The sequence below is a fragment of the Rattus norvegicus genome, chromosome 4 (genome assembly GCF_036323735.1).
Source record: "Rattus norvegicus strain BN/NHsdMcwi chromosome 4, GRCr8, whole genome shotgun sequence".
Lineage (NCBI taxonomy): Eukaryota > Metazoa > Chordata > Mammalia > Rodentia > Muridae > Rattus > Rattus norvegicus.
In genome coordinates, this window is record NC_086022.1 from 177716752 (window position 1) to 177733919 (window position 17168).

Consider the following 17168-nt stretch of genomic DNA (forward strand, 5'->3'; position numbering starts at 1 on the left):
CTCAATCAGAAGTCTACATAAATTCACACATGCAACATCTCCTCTGGTTCCCCTGCAGAGAACCAGCAATAAAACAAAAGAAATACACAGTCTGAGGCAAGCTAGTATATACCTTCAGATAGTCTGAGCTAAAACACTGTATGAAGTTACTGACTATGGTGACATTAAACTAAAGCAGATCATGAAGGGCCAGCAGCGTCTTCTGCGGTCAGCGGCACCTGCATTACCTGGATTAACTCGTCTTCAGGCAGAGACACTGTGAAGTTTACGTGGCAGAGGCAGCAGGGGGTCATGGACCGAAGTTTGAAATACAGGCTCTGCGGAAAGGAGAGGACGGTGACTCCACTCTTCCCCGCATGCTAACGGTGCACAGAGTTAACTGCCCAGAGACACCAACCACCAAAGGTGAGAACCACGCAGACAGCTAAACTGGCTTCTCATCTCTGAGAGTGCAGTGGCAGCGACTGTCTGTCGGGAAGGTTGGGTGTCTGTAGAATGTGACCATGTAAACACAGGGGACGTGAAGTAAGAGGTGGGACTCTTGGAAGGCAAGGGACAGAGGAAGCCCAGTCACAGGTTATCACTGCAATTGGTCAACACAACTTTATCCAACCCACCACTCTGAGCCAAACACACACACACAATAAAGCTTTAAAGTTGTCAACAACTCGGGCTCTTGAAAACACCCGACAGATGACCACATTTGTATGAAAGCTGAGCTGCTAAGTTCAACCTTCTTTCCTTAGAAGAGCAACAGGAAGCCAGTGCCCCCGTGCGGCACAGGTGAGACTGACAGGCTCACAGACACAGCACACACCCAGCCACGTGAGGCACTAGGGACAAGGAAGCCCAGTCCAGTTCACGTGGGTTCTAAGCCGCAGGCCCCTACCTTGAGTAAGTTCTCACAGAGGCCGTTGAAGTTCTTATTGAGAGCTTGGTTAGTCAGGTTGAGGCTACTCAGTCTGACCACTCTTACTGACGTGAACATCTAGGTGCAGGAGAAAGAACAACATGACACCTTGTTATTTCTTTCCTAAAGTCTAAAAATTGACAGAACTGGCAAATAATGAATAACTAATGAGATTAAAAAGAAAAAAAGGGTTTGTAACTGCTATTGGGGGTCAAAAAGAATAGATATTTAAGTAAAACTTACGTATGTGGTATTTGCTTCAATCTGATAAAAGTTTACCTGTATTTCTGATGTCCAATTATTTATGCCAGGCATAATTTCTGTATTACAACTATAAAAACCTGCCAAAACAAATTATGATTAAAATATGATAGCTTACTAATTTTGGTTTTTAGAAATAATATTTCTCAACTATAAAGTATAAATATAAAATTTTTATTACTTTTGACTACATACTGAGTTCAATGAAGCCTGAGATACCTGAGACCCCATTTCAAAAACAATAAATGACTAACTGTCTAAGAAGAAAGCCAGCCCTCTCACACCGACGCACACCTGCTTTATTGCAAAGCTGGCTCGCTGCGTACCTGAAGGAGGAGGAACATCAGTGAGGAGGGAGTGCACATCTTCCATGGCATCAGTGTCATCGATCTAGAAACAGAAAGACAAAACTACTGTGTAACCATCTACCCAAATACTGAAGTTGTCCCGATTCCGTAAAAGCTATTTTCATTCTCTGAAAAGCTCAAGCGTTAAGAACTAAGAAAATACAGAGCCATTTCCCCTGCTAATGCGTTTAACATGGGGGCTTGAACAGTGTCTCAGAGTTAAGAGTGTGTGCTGCTCTTCTGAGGACCAGAGTTTGGTTCCTGGCACCCAAACTGAGAGACTCACAACTCTGAAACTCCAGTCTCAGCGGACCCAATGCCCTGTGTGACAGTGGGAATAAGAACGGCCCCAGAGGATCATGGATCCAAGCACCTGATCTGCAGGTGGAAGAACTGTTTGGAAAGGGTTTGGAGGCACAGCCATGTTGGAGGAGGTGTGTCATTTGGGGTCGGCTCTGAAGTTTCCAAAGCTGGCTCCTTCTCTCTGCCTGCTCCTTACAGATAAGGACGAAAGCTCTAAGCTACTTCTCCATTACCACATCTACCTGCCTACTGTTGTGCTCCACCATGATGGTCATGGACTCTACCCCTCTGGAATCATAAGCCTCAATAAACTCTTTGTTTCTATAAGTTGCCTTGGTCATGGTGTCTCTTCATAGCAATAGAAAAGTAACTGAGATATCCTCTCTTGCTTCTGCAGACACCCCCACACATATGCTCATACACACACAGACACATGCATATAAACAAATAAAAATGTAAAAGCATCAGCAAATTTCCCCATAGTAACAACTTAAAATACTTCTAAGTAAAACCTTTTATACATTAAAGTATACTAACATTATTTTTATGCAGACATTTCAAAAACGTTTATGAAAATACTCTGCATATAATATAAACAAGCCTAAATAAAAACAGTATTCTTACAGCATCCCACGGTCACATTACCCCACACTTCAGCCTCGATACCCAGTCATGGCCACACCCAAGCCATGACTCCCCAAACACGACACAGAGTCACAGTGTTCCCCATCTCTCTCTTTTCTCAATAAGTCTGTCCCCTGCCCCCATCTTCTGGCCACAATGGAAATATTTTTTCCTTTGTGTGTCTGCCCAGCCAGGACCCCATCACCTGATATCATACACCAGATCAAACTTGAGGGGATGCTTAGCCACCTGAAGAGTTTGTTAAGACATTTCTAGGGCCCCAACTTGATGCTGCCTTGTCCTAGATTTGAAGTAGAGTCCTAACAACCCCATTCCTTACAAGCTCCAGAAAGCACTGGTGTTACCGCTGGCTGTGGTGACCTCACGGCCCAGAGCCAATCACCTGCTTGAACCACAGTGCTGCTCCACCGAGCTCCCTTTCCTCCCCCATCCTTAACCACAGAGCAATGGAAAACAAACCAGTTTGAGTTTTCTGCGAATGAAAACTCATCTTGGAGCCAGATGGGAAGTTCAGCAGTTAAGAGCACATATTGTTGTTACAGAGGATCTGGCTTTGGTTCCTAGCACCCATACTGGGCGGGTCATAACAAATGCCTATAATTCCAACAGCGGGGATCTGGATCTCTCTGGCCTCAGGGACAACCTGAATAAACTCATGAAGGTGCACACACATACACACATGCATAAAAATATGAGTAAATCTTTAAAAAAACAAACAGATAGAAAACCAAAAGGCCTTCTTGTCTCACTCAAGTGCTTGTCACATGGGTGTCTCCCTTATCACTTACCATGTTTCAGACTCTCCTCTCCCATCTCATTCCAACAATTCTATGACCAGCTTCCAGAGTCACTGCGTTCAAATCACCAGATTCTCCTCAGCAATGTGCCTGCATCATTCCTCTGTCTCTCCTAAGCTGCTCTCAGGGAGGAGTGAGGGACACTGACTGAGAACAGTGAGCTGCTGAGGACCACGCCACAGCCACTCTTCAGAAAAGGAGCTCCAGGGTCCCAAGTGTCAACAGACCTCATGCATGCAGCAAGAACACACTGCATTCAGGACTCAGTGAGAGCATTACGGAGTGCATACAGCAATGCTTGTCAATACAGTCATGAAAGTGAGGACAGTCACACTGTGCTAAAACAGTACGTCAAGCTGGGCCCTGTGCCACACAGCTATAATCCCTACTTGAACCACAATGTTCAAGATTGCTGAGTTTGAGGCCAGTTTGGTCTACAAAGAGGGTTCCAGGACAGCTACACAGAGAAACTCTGTCTTGAAAAGCCAACTAGGTAGGTAGGTAGGTAGGTAGGTAGGTAGGTAGGTAGGTAGGTAGATAAATAAGACAGACAGGCAGGCAGACAGACAGACAGACAGACACATAGATAAAATAAAACCAGTACACTTTCTGGTTTGAAGTCATGCAGGCTTACAAAAACAACTCCAAGTGGAAAACCATTTCAGACTGAGTGTCTTTTCCCTTCGGGATTTCAGTTCCTTCAGCTCCCAGCGCTCTAGACTCTGATGTCTACACAGATATTAGAAGCTGTGCACGCCTACTCTTTAACTCCAGAAACTAAAATGCTCCAGAACCAAAATCTAGAGGTGAACTTTCTAATTGTTTTGTTTGGGAGCCAGCCTTGAACTCGCTCTACAGGGAAGGATACCTCCTCTGGAGGAGCAGGATCAGAGGCTTCAACAACTTGTCCAGCTCACATGGTGCTGAGGACCCTGAACAAGGCTTGTGAACGTTAGGTAAGCACTTTACCAAGCGAGCTACAGCCCCAGCCCCCAAATTTGGAATTTCTGGGCAATTCCGATTTTAGATTTTTGATGAGTATCATAGTTTGGGCTTCACTGTATTATGAAACACCATGGCAGCTCTTATAAAAGCAGACATTTAATTGGGGCTGGCTCACAGTTTCAGAGATGCAGTCCATTATCACGGTGGGAAGCATGACACTGCAGTGCTAGAGGAGCACAGGGTTCTACATTTTGATCCAAAAGCAGCCATGAGGAGACTCTTTCCCCAACTGGGCAGAGCTCAAGTAGAGAAACCTCAAAGCCAACCCCACAGAGACAACACTTCCCCCAACAAGGCTATCCTTCCTATTAGTGCCGCTCCCTATGGGCCAAGCATTCAAACACAATGTCTACAGAGGCCAAACCGATTCAAACCACAATGGGGGTTGCTCAACTCACATTTTAACTATTACTTTAACACACGTGGCCTCAGAGCTAGTTACAGTACCGCACCAGTTACCAAGCGCTGCTATGGTCAATACGTTAAATTTCTACCACTTCCCTGATGGCTGTGACACAGCACAAGCTGTCACATCAGTTTAGAATCCAACTATAAACATTTGTCTTCTCAGACTTTTAGGACATTACTGCAATGAGTATTACCTCTAAAACAAAAGCATCTTTCTTCCCATGTGAGAGGTCTAACTCTGTAACTTCATCAGAACTTTCCGACTGCGATCTTAAGAGTCTTGAGCGCTGTCTGGGCTCTGGGATGGGTGATCCTATCATCTCTTCACACACCTCCTGAAAGAGACGTAATTCCAGACACTCAATTCTTCGCTTTGCTTTAAAGCCTTACTTATACTCACACGCAGCTTCCTGGTGAGAGAACTCACTGGAGTCTACAGTCTCGTCTTTTGGGTCACAGAAGATATGGATGTTTTCTTTTGTCTACAAAAGCAGGTTAACTGCCCAGGGTGTAACAAGGTCAAGGTGACATGTAGTGCACAGCCAGGGAGCATGGGGAACATGTACTCTACAGACTGTCCAGACGTGTGCCTGGGAAGCATCTGAAGTACCATTGGCTACAAAGATGCAAAGACCCTCCAGCAGGGGGCACTAGTCTTTCACAGCCCCTCTTCCCCAGCGCAGCCCTTCAAGGCTCATGATAGTTAAATGTGAAAATAAGAAGTGTGTGTATATGACAAGATAATACACACATATACAAATAAATGCATGTACAGGCTGTATAATTAATTCATCATGCTAAATAATCTTCGACAGCAACAAAGCTGATCTTCTATAGCAGTGTATGATGTCATACTGCACAGATGTGTGTTTTAAACAGTCAACCTGGGCCATGATGTGTGAGCACAACAGGCAGAGAGAGCCTGCTGCTGCTGCTGCTGCTGCTGCTGCTGCTGCTGCTGCTGCTGCTGCTGCTGCTGCTGCAAGAACTGCCTTTAAGGGTTATAATAGAGGTCTCCAAGACCGTGTGAAATGGTCACTGCTAGCATGTGCCTAAGAAAAGAGACCTCTTTTCAGAGCCACTGCACACATCCAAGAGGGGGTTCAGTACAATTAACAAAAAGTGAGAAACAGACGCAGCTCTGAGCTAGAAACTAAGTGAAGAAACCACGTAGGGCAAGCACATCTCTCTGCAAGTACACACATTCACATACACATTGTGCTGCTGCCTCCCTATAAATACATAATTAAAATAAAATAAAATGTATAGTTAATCTTTCTATATTGAAAGGTGGGCACAGACTGACTGCTGTACAAAATAAAAACCTGAAACTGTTATGGGCCAGTGGCCTAGCAGTCATCCTTGGCACTTTGTCAGACCATTTCTAAGATAAAGATAGTAATAAGTTTAATGTCTGAAGTAAAGGGAAGACATTGGAGCAAAGTCTGCACATGTTGGAATTCTTAAAATCACAACACACTTTCTCCTTCCTCAAAAACCTGACTTATATGAAAGGAAAAGCAGGTTTACTGGGAAAAGGAACTTAGTCTGCATTCTTACTAAGTACTGGTTTCCAAGGGGCTCTTAAGTCATCCCTCAGTGTCCATGGGGCGCTGCTTCCACAACCCCATGGATATCAAAATAGGTGGATGCCCCAGTTGCCCAAGATGACACAGACTCTGCACATAACTTACACACAATTTGCTCTGTGTGCCTTCTTTATTTATTCTGTAGCAAAAGAGATCAAATCTAGGGCCAAGCACATGCTACGACACTGTGCTGGGCTGAGCTACATGGCCAGACTTCCCTGTGTTTGTTAAGTCACCTCTACACTGCGTGAGGTGGAGCTGTGTGAACAGTTCTAGGCATGAAGATGCTCAGTAAGGATTTCTAGTGTTCAATCCTGGTCTCCCACAGGACCACCTTCCTTCACGGTGCCCTCCAGGCACGCAGTGCTGCTGATGGTCTGCCACACGCTGTCTTCCCATTATGACGGAGTCAGACTTCTGCATCATTACTTTCTCTTCTGCATTCAGCCAATCCCACACTGCCTCAAACCCATAACAATCCTGCCTCAGCTTCCCAACAGCTGAGATTCTAGATGTAAGTCAATACTCCAGCCAAAAAAGGGAGCATTTTAAACTACTTACATAGCCATTTTACAAGTATAGACTGAGAGGCTACTTACTGCTGGGGAGACCCTTCTAGAACAAGAAGAATGGCTGCAGTAGAGCTTTGGTTTACAGGCTGCGATGGGCAGGTGTGTAGTGTCCCATAAAGTCAAGCCCGTGAACATGCGAGCATGTGCACACATACACACACACACAGACACGTGCACATGTGACCATGCACACACACAGACACATGCACAAGTGAACATGCACACACACACATACAGAAAAGACACATGCACATGTGAACATGCCCACACACAGACATGTGCACATGTGAACATGCACACACACATACACACAGAGAGACACGTGCACATGTGAGAAGTTAAGACCTGGAAGGAGGCCTGCCCTGTGGACACTAGGTAAGGGAAGGCCTCCTCAAACAGGAGACATTTAAACAAGGACAGTAAGGAGTGAAGAGCACCCATGCTCAAAGGAAAACACCCTCCAAATACCCTCCACCCCGCCAGTAGCTGGTGCACTCCCTGTGCAGGCCTCAGGCACTCACCGGGGGGTTGATCTCATACAGTTCTTTGTTTTTTGCAATCGTGTCGTTTATTTTCTTCTGCATATGGGAGATGTGCTGCTCATAGGAGCCATCATTAGGGGTCTTCCCAGCAATCTGGATACCACCAGGCGTTGGTAAGGCTGCTAAGTAGACCCCTGTGGCCGACTTGTGAAAATAACAGGGATATAATCAGACAGAACACCAAACAGCAATGGCTTTACGTTTCCTGTCTAGAAATGTGCACTTTGCTCTGTACAAAACACACATGGCTAGGCCACGCCTGCAAGAACATTCAAAAGCTCTCTGCCAACAGGGTTGATGTGCTCTGGGGGTTCCTAAGTGATGGTGACAGCTCTGAAAGGGGACCTCTAACTACATGACAGCACAACCAGCTATAACTTCTAAAGCCATACCTCATACTTATACAAGAAGAAGAAAGAAAGAGAGTGAGAAAGAAAGAGAGAGAGAAAGAAGGGGGAGGGGAGGGTGAATTCTGAGAACTGTCCAGGAGAATGTGATCTCCCAGGCGAGCCTGAGCTTCAGTGTGACTTCCAGGCCTGCCTGGGCTAGAGGATAAAGCTGTCTCTTAGAATACATTAAATAAATAAAACTAACTTGAAACCAGAGATCCCTTAGCAAAAGGAAAATTGCTACAACAGCTTTGCCACCAATGAATGAGTAGGCAGTCTGCCTATAGAAGGGCCACCGTGGCAAACAGCTGCGGTCAAGTACGGAAAGGACGTGGTGACAGAGGCAGGCTCAACTGTCCACCTCATTCACCCATCTTACTACATTGCTCCAACAATTTACGTGACACGCAGTGACAATTTCTCACTTTGCATCAGTCAGTAGACATTATCAGTATTGGAAAATTATGGGAAAGACAAAACAAGACAATGTGTGTGTGTGTGTGTGTGTGTGTGTGTGTGTGTGTGTGTGTGTAAGCTACAAGCAGAGCAAAATGAAAATGTAAAGAAACCTAAGCATAAAGGTGGTGTGGCAGCACATGCCTGTAATTCCAACTCTTAAGAGGATCAGAAATTCAAGACCAGCCTCAGCTACATAACAAGTTCAAGACCAGCCTGGCTACGTGAAACTCTGTCTCAAAAAGAGCAAACCCAGGGCTGGCAAAGTGGCACATAAAGGGACCCTCTGCAGAATCTGATGGCCTGAGTCCCATCTATGGACCTACATGGTGAAAGGGGAGAAGTGACTCCCACAGGCTGCCCTATGGTCCCAACATGTGCACCATAGTCTGTGCACCATGGTGCATTCATGTCTACAAATAAATGTGAAACACTAAGAGAAGAAGAAGAAGAAGCATTCGAGTGGCGCTATGGGAGCCAAGGGGAGGTGGCACTCAATATCTTGGATGCTTGCTTGTATATTTGATGTGAAACCCATCAACTGTCAAGTTTTTGACATTCTAAAATGACGTCTGCACAGTGGCTGAGACTGGCCCTTGGCAGCACTTCCAGAACTTCATAACAGAGCCACAACACAGCTCCTTATGTCAACAACTAAGACGCCCTAACAAGCCTTAGCATCAGCTAACTTTGCTAAGACACTGATGACACAGCAGCCTGGAGCTGCAGAACCAGATGGGTCTGGATTTGAAACCACTGTCAGCACATATGACCCCGTCTCTGGAATGACCCATGGCAGCACTGTCCTCTCCTCTTAAGTGACACCTAGCAAGGGACTCTCCTGTCAGCTACCACAAAAGCTCTCCTTCAGAACGGAGATTTTGGCACACACAGTGCAGTGGCACAGATAATGGCAGGTGGCTGTAAGCGGCATCACCAGGGAGCATGAGAACATTGTCTGGAGCAGGCCTGAGGTCACATCAATGCCATAAACTATTCCACTCACCACAATCACAGAATTATTTCCTACATACAAAAACATAGAGCTGAGCATGGTGGTGCATACCTCCAGATCCAGTACTCAGCAGGCTGAGGCAGAAGGACCATGACCTCAAGGCATGCATTCATTAGGAAGAACCTTGCCTCAAAATCTAAAGAAGTTAAATAAAATTTACATACTTGGCCTAATAAAAAGAGGAAGTAAAACAGAAAACAAATTTGCATTTTAACTATAAATTTATAGAGAGAAAAAGACTAGAATGTCTATAGATTTTATAAATTAAGTATCTCTATATGTCATGAAAAGACGACATATGAAATACAATTTGAAATCTGCCAACACGTTGATGAAAATCCTATGACTGTCAATAGCCCAATAATAGAGTCCAAATCAGTGGTTTCAACTCAACAAACTAGGAATGATAGACAGATCCCTTAACACTATGTAAAAGTAAACCACGAGACTCCTTCCTAAAACTTCCAGCGGTTGAACGCTTCATGTATGTAGCTAAATCTTCTACTTTTGTGTACTCAGTCCTTTGAGACAGGGTCTTGCTCTGTAGTCTAGGCAGGCCTTGCTCTCCTGATCATTGTCTCAGATCCTAGGTGTGGGCAAGGAGGATGCACGACCACATCTGGTTATCCTATCTCCTACATAACCCTCTGAATCCACACAACGCTCTCCAGCCTCTCTACTCACCGCTAAGCCCATCAGCATGTTCTCGCCCACCGTGATCTGAATTCTCAGTCCAAACAAAGCATTCATTCCTTTGAGTTTGAGCTTGTTCATCAGCTGGGTGTGTACTTCATATTCCATAAACGGCAAGAGATTACTGATAGCTGTGGCGTTGGCTTCTGCCTGTGCTTTCTTTTTTAACCGACATAACCTACGAAGGAGAATCACTCTGTAAGTGCACTGTATCCTTGGTACTGTCCTAGGAATGTCCAGATGGGGATGGTTTACTGGATGAGCTCTCATTAGGATGTGTGAGGTTGTGGGTCTGATCTTCAGCACCACTAAGAACAGACTCCCTAAAAGCACGCTTAGAAACACACTAGGCTCAAACAGATCTGTTACACTAGAACCTGTTGCTTTGCCCTTTCTGTCCCTAGGTGTTTCTTTACTAGACGTTCAAATAAGTAGAAATTAAAAACCTCAGAATCTCTAGAAATGCATTAGTTGGTCAGAATCACTACACAAATGAAAAATCTTAGGTTCCAGGGCTGGAGATGGTTCAGCAGTTAAGAGCACTGGCTGTTTTTCCAGAAACCAGAGTCCAAGTCACAGTACCCAGATGGCAGCTCACACTCATCTCTAACTCCAGTTCTAGGGGATCTGATGTCCTCTTTTGGTCACCAGTATGAACATGGTGTACACAATACATGCATGTAGGCAAAAGACCACACCCAGAGCTATAGGATGGGTGAAAGCAGAGAGAAATGTTAGCTCAAGTACACAAATTATCGGAACCCCTGTTATGCAAGTGAAGGCTTCCTGAGAGCAGAGATCACCACAGCACGTGTGCAACAGAAAACACCTGCAGCTAAAATGTTTCCAACATAAAAATAAATACATTTCCAAACAAAAACAAATATTTATCATCAACAGACCATCGGAAAATACTCAAGGATATACTTCTGGGGAGGGGAGGCGATCCCAAATGGAAGCAGAGGACAGAAGAAGAAAAACACTAAATAGAATAAAGTGTATTTCAGAACAAAACTCAATATAACTTTGGAATTAATCTGATGTGTAAAAGAGGATAAAATAAACAATTCACAGACAGGACATGAACAGGCAAGAGGTGCTATTGACATACAAAGACATGATTCGGGGGCTGTCGATACAACTGGAGCGATAGGAGACCTCTACTGCTCATCATATTAGGGTGTGGAGCAGAGGCCTGCAGCTCTGAAGCTCAGGAACAGGATTTTACACTAGATTTAGAAACAGGAGACTCGCAGGCACTTCAACTGCAGCAGATCTGACGCTCGCATCAAACACACATGCAGGAGGAACACCAGTGCAGGTTAAGACAATACACAACAACTCAGCTGGAAGGTGGTGGCAGTCGCCTTCAATCCCAGTACTCCAGAGGCAAAGGCAAGAGGATCTCTGTGAGTTCAAGGCCAGCCTGGTCTATAGAACAAGATCCAGGGCAGCCGAGACTACACAGAGAAATTGTGTCTCGAAAACAAAAACAAAAACAGACTCTGTGTGACACTGAATCAAAGGAGTCTCAGGAGAAAAGGACCACGCATGTCACTACTGCTGAAGTTTCAAGGTGCAGACAGAAACACCTGAGGGGTCAGGACACCCGAGGGTCAGGAAGCCTGGCGGCTGTTGGTGAACTGGACACTTGAAGCTCTCTGCTGCACTGTCGCACTCCCAGTGCCCTATTCCAGTGGTGACAGCTGAGTTTTGCATGAGGGAAGCACTGTACTTTAAACGAAAACAAACACAGACTCAAAACCTCCCCTATTCCAGCATTTGAGAGGTCTCTAAAGCAGCTGCTATTTAGCCATACTCCAAACTAGTAAACAAAGCCCCCCGTAACAAACACATCTCCAGCAGAACTGAAATGATAGAAGGTTCTGTAGTACAAACTTGAGTGATACAGAGAGTGCTTTTCTGTCAGCTGTGGATGGTAAATACAAGATTCAAGCAGAGTTGCCCAGTCGGTTCAGGATCAAACATGTAAGAAATAATGTATATCGTTCAAGTTTATGTCTCCATACCTCATGTTTTTTCAAGGACACCATATTCAGTTGTCACAAACATACCTTGCCTGAATAAGACAGCCTTTTCCAACAACCACTGCATCTGTGGGCAGATCTATAGTTGTAAAGAGAACGTCAGGGACTTTTTGTCTCCTGCAGTTGTAGCAGTGGGTGAGGTGAGCTGGGAACGGCATGTTCAGTTCATCGTATGGTATATGGCAGAACCCGCAGCCTGCGGGCAAATTCTCCTCAATCCTACAGAAATACATTTTAAAAGTAAGAAGGCACTCTATTCAGGGTCCAATACCTATTCACCCTCAAAAAAAAAAAAAAAAAAAAAAGAGCAAACAAAAGTCATAGGTACTTCTAAAATACTTAGGACATTTCACAGATGCAACCCTAATTAAATTCAGGATTCTGTCCCCCAAAAAGCCATAAAGCAGAAGGGGGACCTGTGAGGGAGAAGTGTTTCAGTGGGAGCGAGAGGGTGAAGAGACAGTACTGGAGGGCAAAGTGACCAACATACAGAAAACACATGTGTGGAATCACCAAAGACTAAAAAGGAACTGGAAGAAAGTTGTAACACAAGGAAAAAAAAAACCCAGTAAGTTAGAACAAGGTATCCATTGAAAGTCCTAATTTCTAGTAACAACATTCCTGAAGGGCCAAAAGAGCTACTTCATAAGACATGCACATTACAAATAAACCAACATGAGCACCAATGACCGCCCACTCAGTGCAAGCTGAGACTTGCAGTTCAACAGTGTGAATCCACACTGGTTACCTAAGCTACCACAGCATCATCAATAAAACTGGAGTGACTAGCAACGTCTGTCTCATGGTGCTTTTGTTGTTGTTTTTGAAGATTAAGAAAACTACGACTAAATCTGCCCACCTTGCAGCAAACGTAATGTCTGCCTGACAGATGCAAACGCAAGTCCCTTTAGCCTGTGTCAGCCTGGAGTACACAGCAGCTTGTGAGCCACTGCAAACTGACCTCCTGCTTAATTTCCATTATCTAACCTCAGGAGGGTGGAACCATTGTTCACTAAGCACTCTGCACAGGCCTGAGTGTCTACAGCAACACCATGAGGTCTAAAACTCAGAGCAGTAAAATTTATCAAAGTATCTGAAACACAAGGAGGCCACGAAGAACTTTCTCTGAATACTGAGAGTAAGGGAATCATTTTGCTTTCTACTCTCTTATATTCTCCAAATTCTTTCTAGTAACCACTGAAAATCCCATGGGAGTGAGGGGGAACTGGCAGAGTAGTCGGCAGGTAAAGGTGGTTGCCACCAAGTGTGATCACCTGGCTTGATCACTTGAGTTTGATCCCAGAATCCACATGGTGGAAAGAAAGAGATCACTCCTAAAAGTTGTCCTCTAACTTCCTCTAACTTCCACCCACATGATGTGTGGCATGTGTGCAACTACAACCTTACACACACACACACACACACACACACACACACACTTGGAAAAATTACTAAATTAGGTTTCTAAGATACTGGGGATGTTGTAGGTCAGTGGTAAAGCACTTGCCCAACATAAACAGATTCTTAAATTCAACCACCAGTAATCTTCTATCTTATACAAGAATGCAGTCAGATTGGGGCTCAGGTACGGCTGACTAAAGCCTGCCCAGCAAGCATAGGTTCTAGTTCACCCTCAGCCAAGGAGTTACACTGTGCACTGGGGAAATCCCTCAGTAGAGTCCAATTCCTCCCCAATGCCTCCTATTTTGAAGGCTCAAGAATAAGGAATGAACAATGTCCATTTGAATATTCTCAAAAGAATAAAACAACAAGGCCTCAAGGCCTTCTTCAGCAACACTAGACTATCACTCGATATCATATCCTCTTGCAAAATTACACTTAATTGGAATACAGGGAATTTTTATACTTCCTTCCTTAACTTATATAATTTAGTTACTTTTAGTTAGCATGGTAGATGCTAGTTAATAATTCTAATAGATTTAAATATACTCATTTACATACACATCGGATAGCCTCATCTGTTCATTGGAAACATTTTACATTTATAAAAGCTAACACTTTAAAGGTTTAAAGAAGCCAACAATGAAGTAGGTTAACGTAGGCTGACTTTACCTAATATTTCACTTTCCATTCCACATGCTTAAAGCCATTCTTCACAGAAGCTCTGAGCAGTTTAGTACAATACACTAAGTGCTTTGACTGTTTTGTGAAATGGGAATTTATGAGAATAACATTCTGCTGAGGGGATGAGACCGTCTTATATATCAGACAGTGCGCAAACACTGCCCTAAACCTAGGCAGGAGACACAAGCTAAGCTGGCAGCAAAGGCAGAGGCAAGAGCTGCTGCAAACTCAGACTTGAAAGAGACAAATTAACAATGATGACAAACCCCACCGATGTACATGAGATAAAACCAAATCCTAATTTAAAAAAGAATAGAAAACTATGTGTGCCTAAGATGAAGGGTCGAAGCTGGTGTGAAGGAGTGAATTGTATCAGACAGGAACACTGAGGGTGTAATCTGAGAGTAAAAGAAATGAGGTCCATTTTATGACAGTGCTAAAAGGGAAAGGCATACCTGACATTCTCCAGCTGTTGGTCGTGCCTAAGCCCGCATGTGTGTTAGTCATGCCTGAGCCTGCATGTGTGTTGGTCATGCATGAGCCTGCATGTGTGTTGGTCATGCATGAGCCTGCATGTGTGTTTGTTAGTCATGCCTGAGCCTGCATGTGTGTTAGTCATGCCTGAGCCCGCATGTGTGTTAGTCATGCATGAGCCTGCATGTGTGTTGGTCATGCATGAGCCTGCATGTGTGTTGGTCATGCATGAGCCTGCATGTGTGTTTGTTAGTCATGCCTGAGCCTGCATGTGTGTTGGTCATGCCTGAGCCTGCATGTGTTAGTCATGCCTGAGCCTGCATGTGTGTTGGTCATGCCTGAGCCTGCATGTGTGTTAGTCATGCATGAGCCTGCATGTGTGTTTGTTAGTCATGCCTGAGCCTGCATGTGTGTTAGTCATGCATGTGCCTGCATGTGTGTTAGTCATGCCTGAGCCTGCAGGTGTGTTAGTCATGCCTGAGTCTGCATGAGTGTTAGTTATGCATGAGCCTTCATGTATGTTAGTCATGCATGACCCTGCATGTGTGTTAGTCATGCATGAGCCTTCATGTGTGTTAGTCATGCATGAGCCTTCATGTGTGTAGGACAGGACCCTGCACAGCAGTTAGCACAGGTCAGCTGACAGGAAGCAGCCATGTACCTGGTACTGCTGGGACAATAGCCCACTATCAGCCAATCCTACAGAAAACTACCTGACTCTGAGACTGTAAAACACCAGGCTCCTAGGAAGCGCAAGGCCCTGGGTTCGGTCCCCAGCTCCGAAAAAAAGAACCAAAAAAAAAAAAAAAAAAAAAAAAACACCAGGCTCTCCCCCCTCAGAAAAGCAAGCCAGGACAACCTTTGTTCCAAGCAGCCCTCCACAGTGCCTTCCTGGAGAAACCGAGGGCTCAGTACAGCTGCTGTGCCAGACGCTGATAAAATACAGACTTCTTCACTAGAAAAACAAAACAACACACAACAACAAAACAGGTTAGCATCCCAACAATAAACCTTCTGGAAACACTAAATATCAGGAGTGATAAACTGAAGCCCTGTGTGTTCTGTCCTGTGTGTTCATCAGTGCGCAAACACTGTCCCTAAACCTAGGCGGGAGACACAAGCTAAGCAGGCATCAAATGCAAAGGCAAGAGCTGCTGCAAATGAGGACCTGAAAGAGAGAAATTAATAGTAATAGCTTCCTGAAATGTTAAATAGTTCAAACTATAAATCTAGTAAAAAGCTACCAAACTATTACTCTAAATATCTATAAAGCCTTATAAAAATTATTCTATAAGCACAACTATGTAAGGAATCTAGAGTGCTACAGCATAATCTGAATCAGAATTAGACATATCTAAAATCGTACCAAAACATACTAAACAAAACTTAAAATGTATCAGTGTGTGAGTGTGTGTGTGTGAGTGAGTGTGTGAGTGTGTATGTGTGTGAGTGTGTGTGTGAGTGAGTGTGCGTGAGTGTGTATGTGTGTATGTGTGTGTGAGTGTGAGTGTGTATGTTTGTGTATGTGTGTGTATGTGTGAGTGTGTGTGTGAGTGTGTATGTGTGTGTGTATGTGTGTGAGTGTGTGTGTATGTGTGTGAGTGTGTGTGAGTGTGTGACTGTGTATGTGTGTGTGCATGTGTGTGTGCATGTGTGAGTGTGTGACTGTGTAGTGTGACTGTGTATGTGTGTGTGCATGTGTGAGTGTGTATGTGTGTGTATGTGTGTGAGTGTGTGTATGTGTGTGTATGTGTGTGAGTGTGTGTGTGAGTGTGTGTGTATGTGTGTGTATGAGTGTGTATGTGTGTATGTGTGTGAGTGTGTGTGTGTGAGTGTGTGTGTGAGTGTGTGAAGGCAACAGGAGTTAGGCGGTTGCTGCATCTGCTGAACCTTGCCCACAGCACCTGAGACACTGGGACAGTACGGATGAGGAGAGAGCAGGGAGAACCAGGGAGTAAGTGGACAGAAGCCAGAGTGAGACAAGATCAGTCATGTGACATCTGAGCACAGGTCAGGTTCAAGGCAGATGGGCTGTGAGCACCTGAGGGACAACCAGAGTTCAATGCAGCAGTAAGTGTGCTTCAAAAACTCCATCAGTAGCACTAGGAAGGACAGGTTGGAACAGGAAAAAAATTATCGAAGATGAGATTTGAATGCAAGCATGTTTTGAGAGCAGTAGCTTCTGGCATATGAATCCAGACTGAAGTAAATTCGAAGGACTTAGAGGCCTTGTGCCAGTGATACAGCCTTAAATTCACGGGCTTCTTCCGGCACACGTTCACGCGCGCATGCGCTCTCCAGTTGCATACAAGCCTCTTCTCTGCACTGCTGCCATTCACATCACTCTCCATGCTGGAACTCGCACATCAGTCCATTACCACACTTCTGAATGACAATCTACTCACACTCCATTTCCACTAGCACCCCATCCTACTTCAGACTTCTGGTCCTCTGGGATCCTGAGGCATGCTAGAGTATCTCAACAGAAAGACCTCATAGACTCATTGTTTTCCCACACAGTATTAATTTCATGGCAAGAATCACGTCTGACACATCAAATCCTTCAGACAGAAAAGCATCTGGCACAAGGCAGGGCTACTTACCAGAGAATGAGGCAGAGCAGTTGTTA

General features: G+C 44.6%; 1 protein-coding gene across 44 annotated transcripts in view; it reads right to left on the reverse strand.

Moving 5' to 3' along the window:
• C2cd5 (C2 calcium-dependent domain containing 5) overlaps positions 1-17168 on the reverse strand; it is a 90062-nt gene that overhangs the window by 16237 nt on the left and 56657 nt on the right. For 43 of the 44 annotated variants that reach the window (XR_010065681.1, XM_006237639.5, XM_006237638.5 and 40 more), the window contains 9 exons: positions 15399-15494; positions 12008-12199; positions 9924-10110; positions 7359-7523; positions 4871-5011; positions 1498-1561; positions 1190-1251; positions 890-988; positions 228-317 (listed from right to left, as the gene is read on the reverse strand). Coding sequence is in view for 43 of the 44 variants with exons in the window: in XM_006237639.5 (XP_006237701.1) it covers positions 228-317; positions 890-988; positions 1190-1251; positions 1498-1561; positions 4871-5011; positions 7359-7523; positions 9924-10110; positions 12008-12199; positions 15399-15494 (1096 nt within the window). In the remaining variant the exon portion in view is untranslated. The remainder of the gene's footprint in view (positions 1-227; positions 318-889; positions 989-1189; positions 1252-1497; positions 1562-4870; positions 5012-7358; positions 7524-9923; positions 10111-12007; positions 12200-15398; positions 15495-17168) is intronic. The other variant, NM_001134581.1, reaches the window with a different exon arrangement.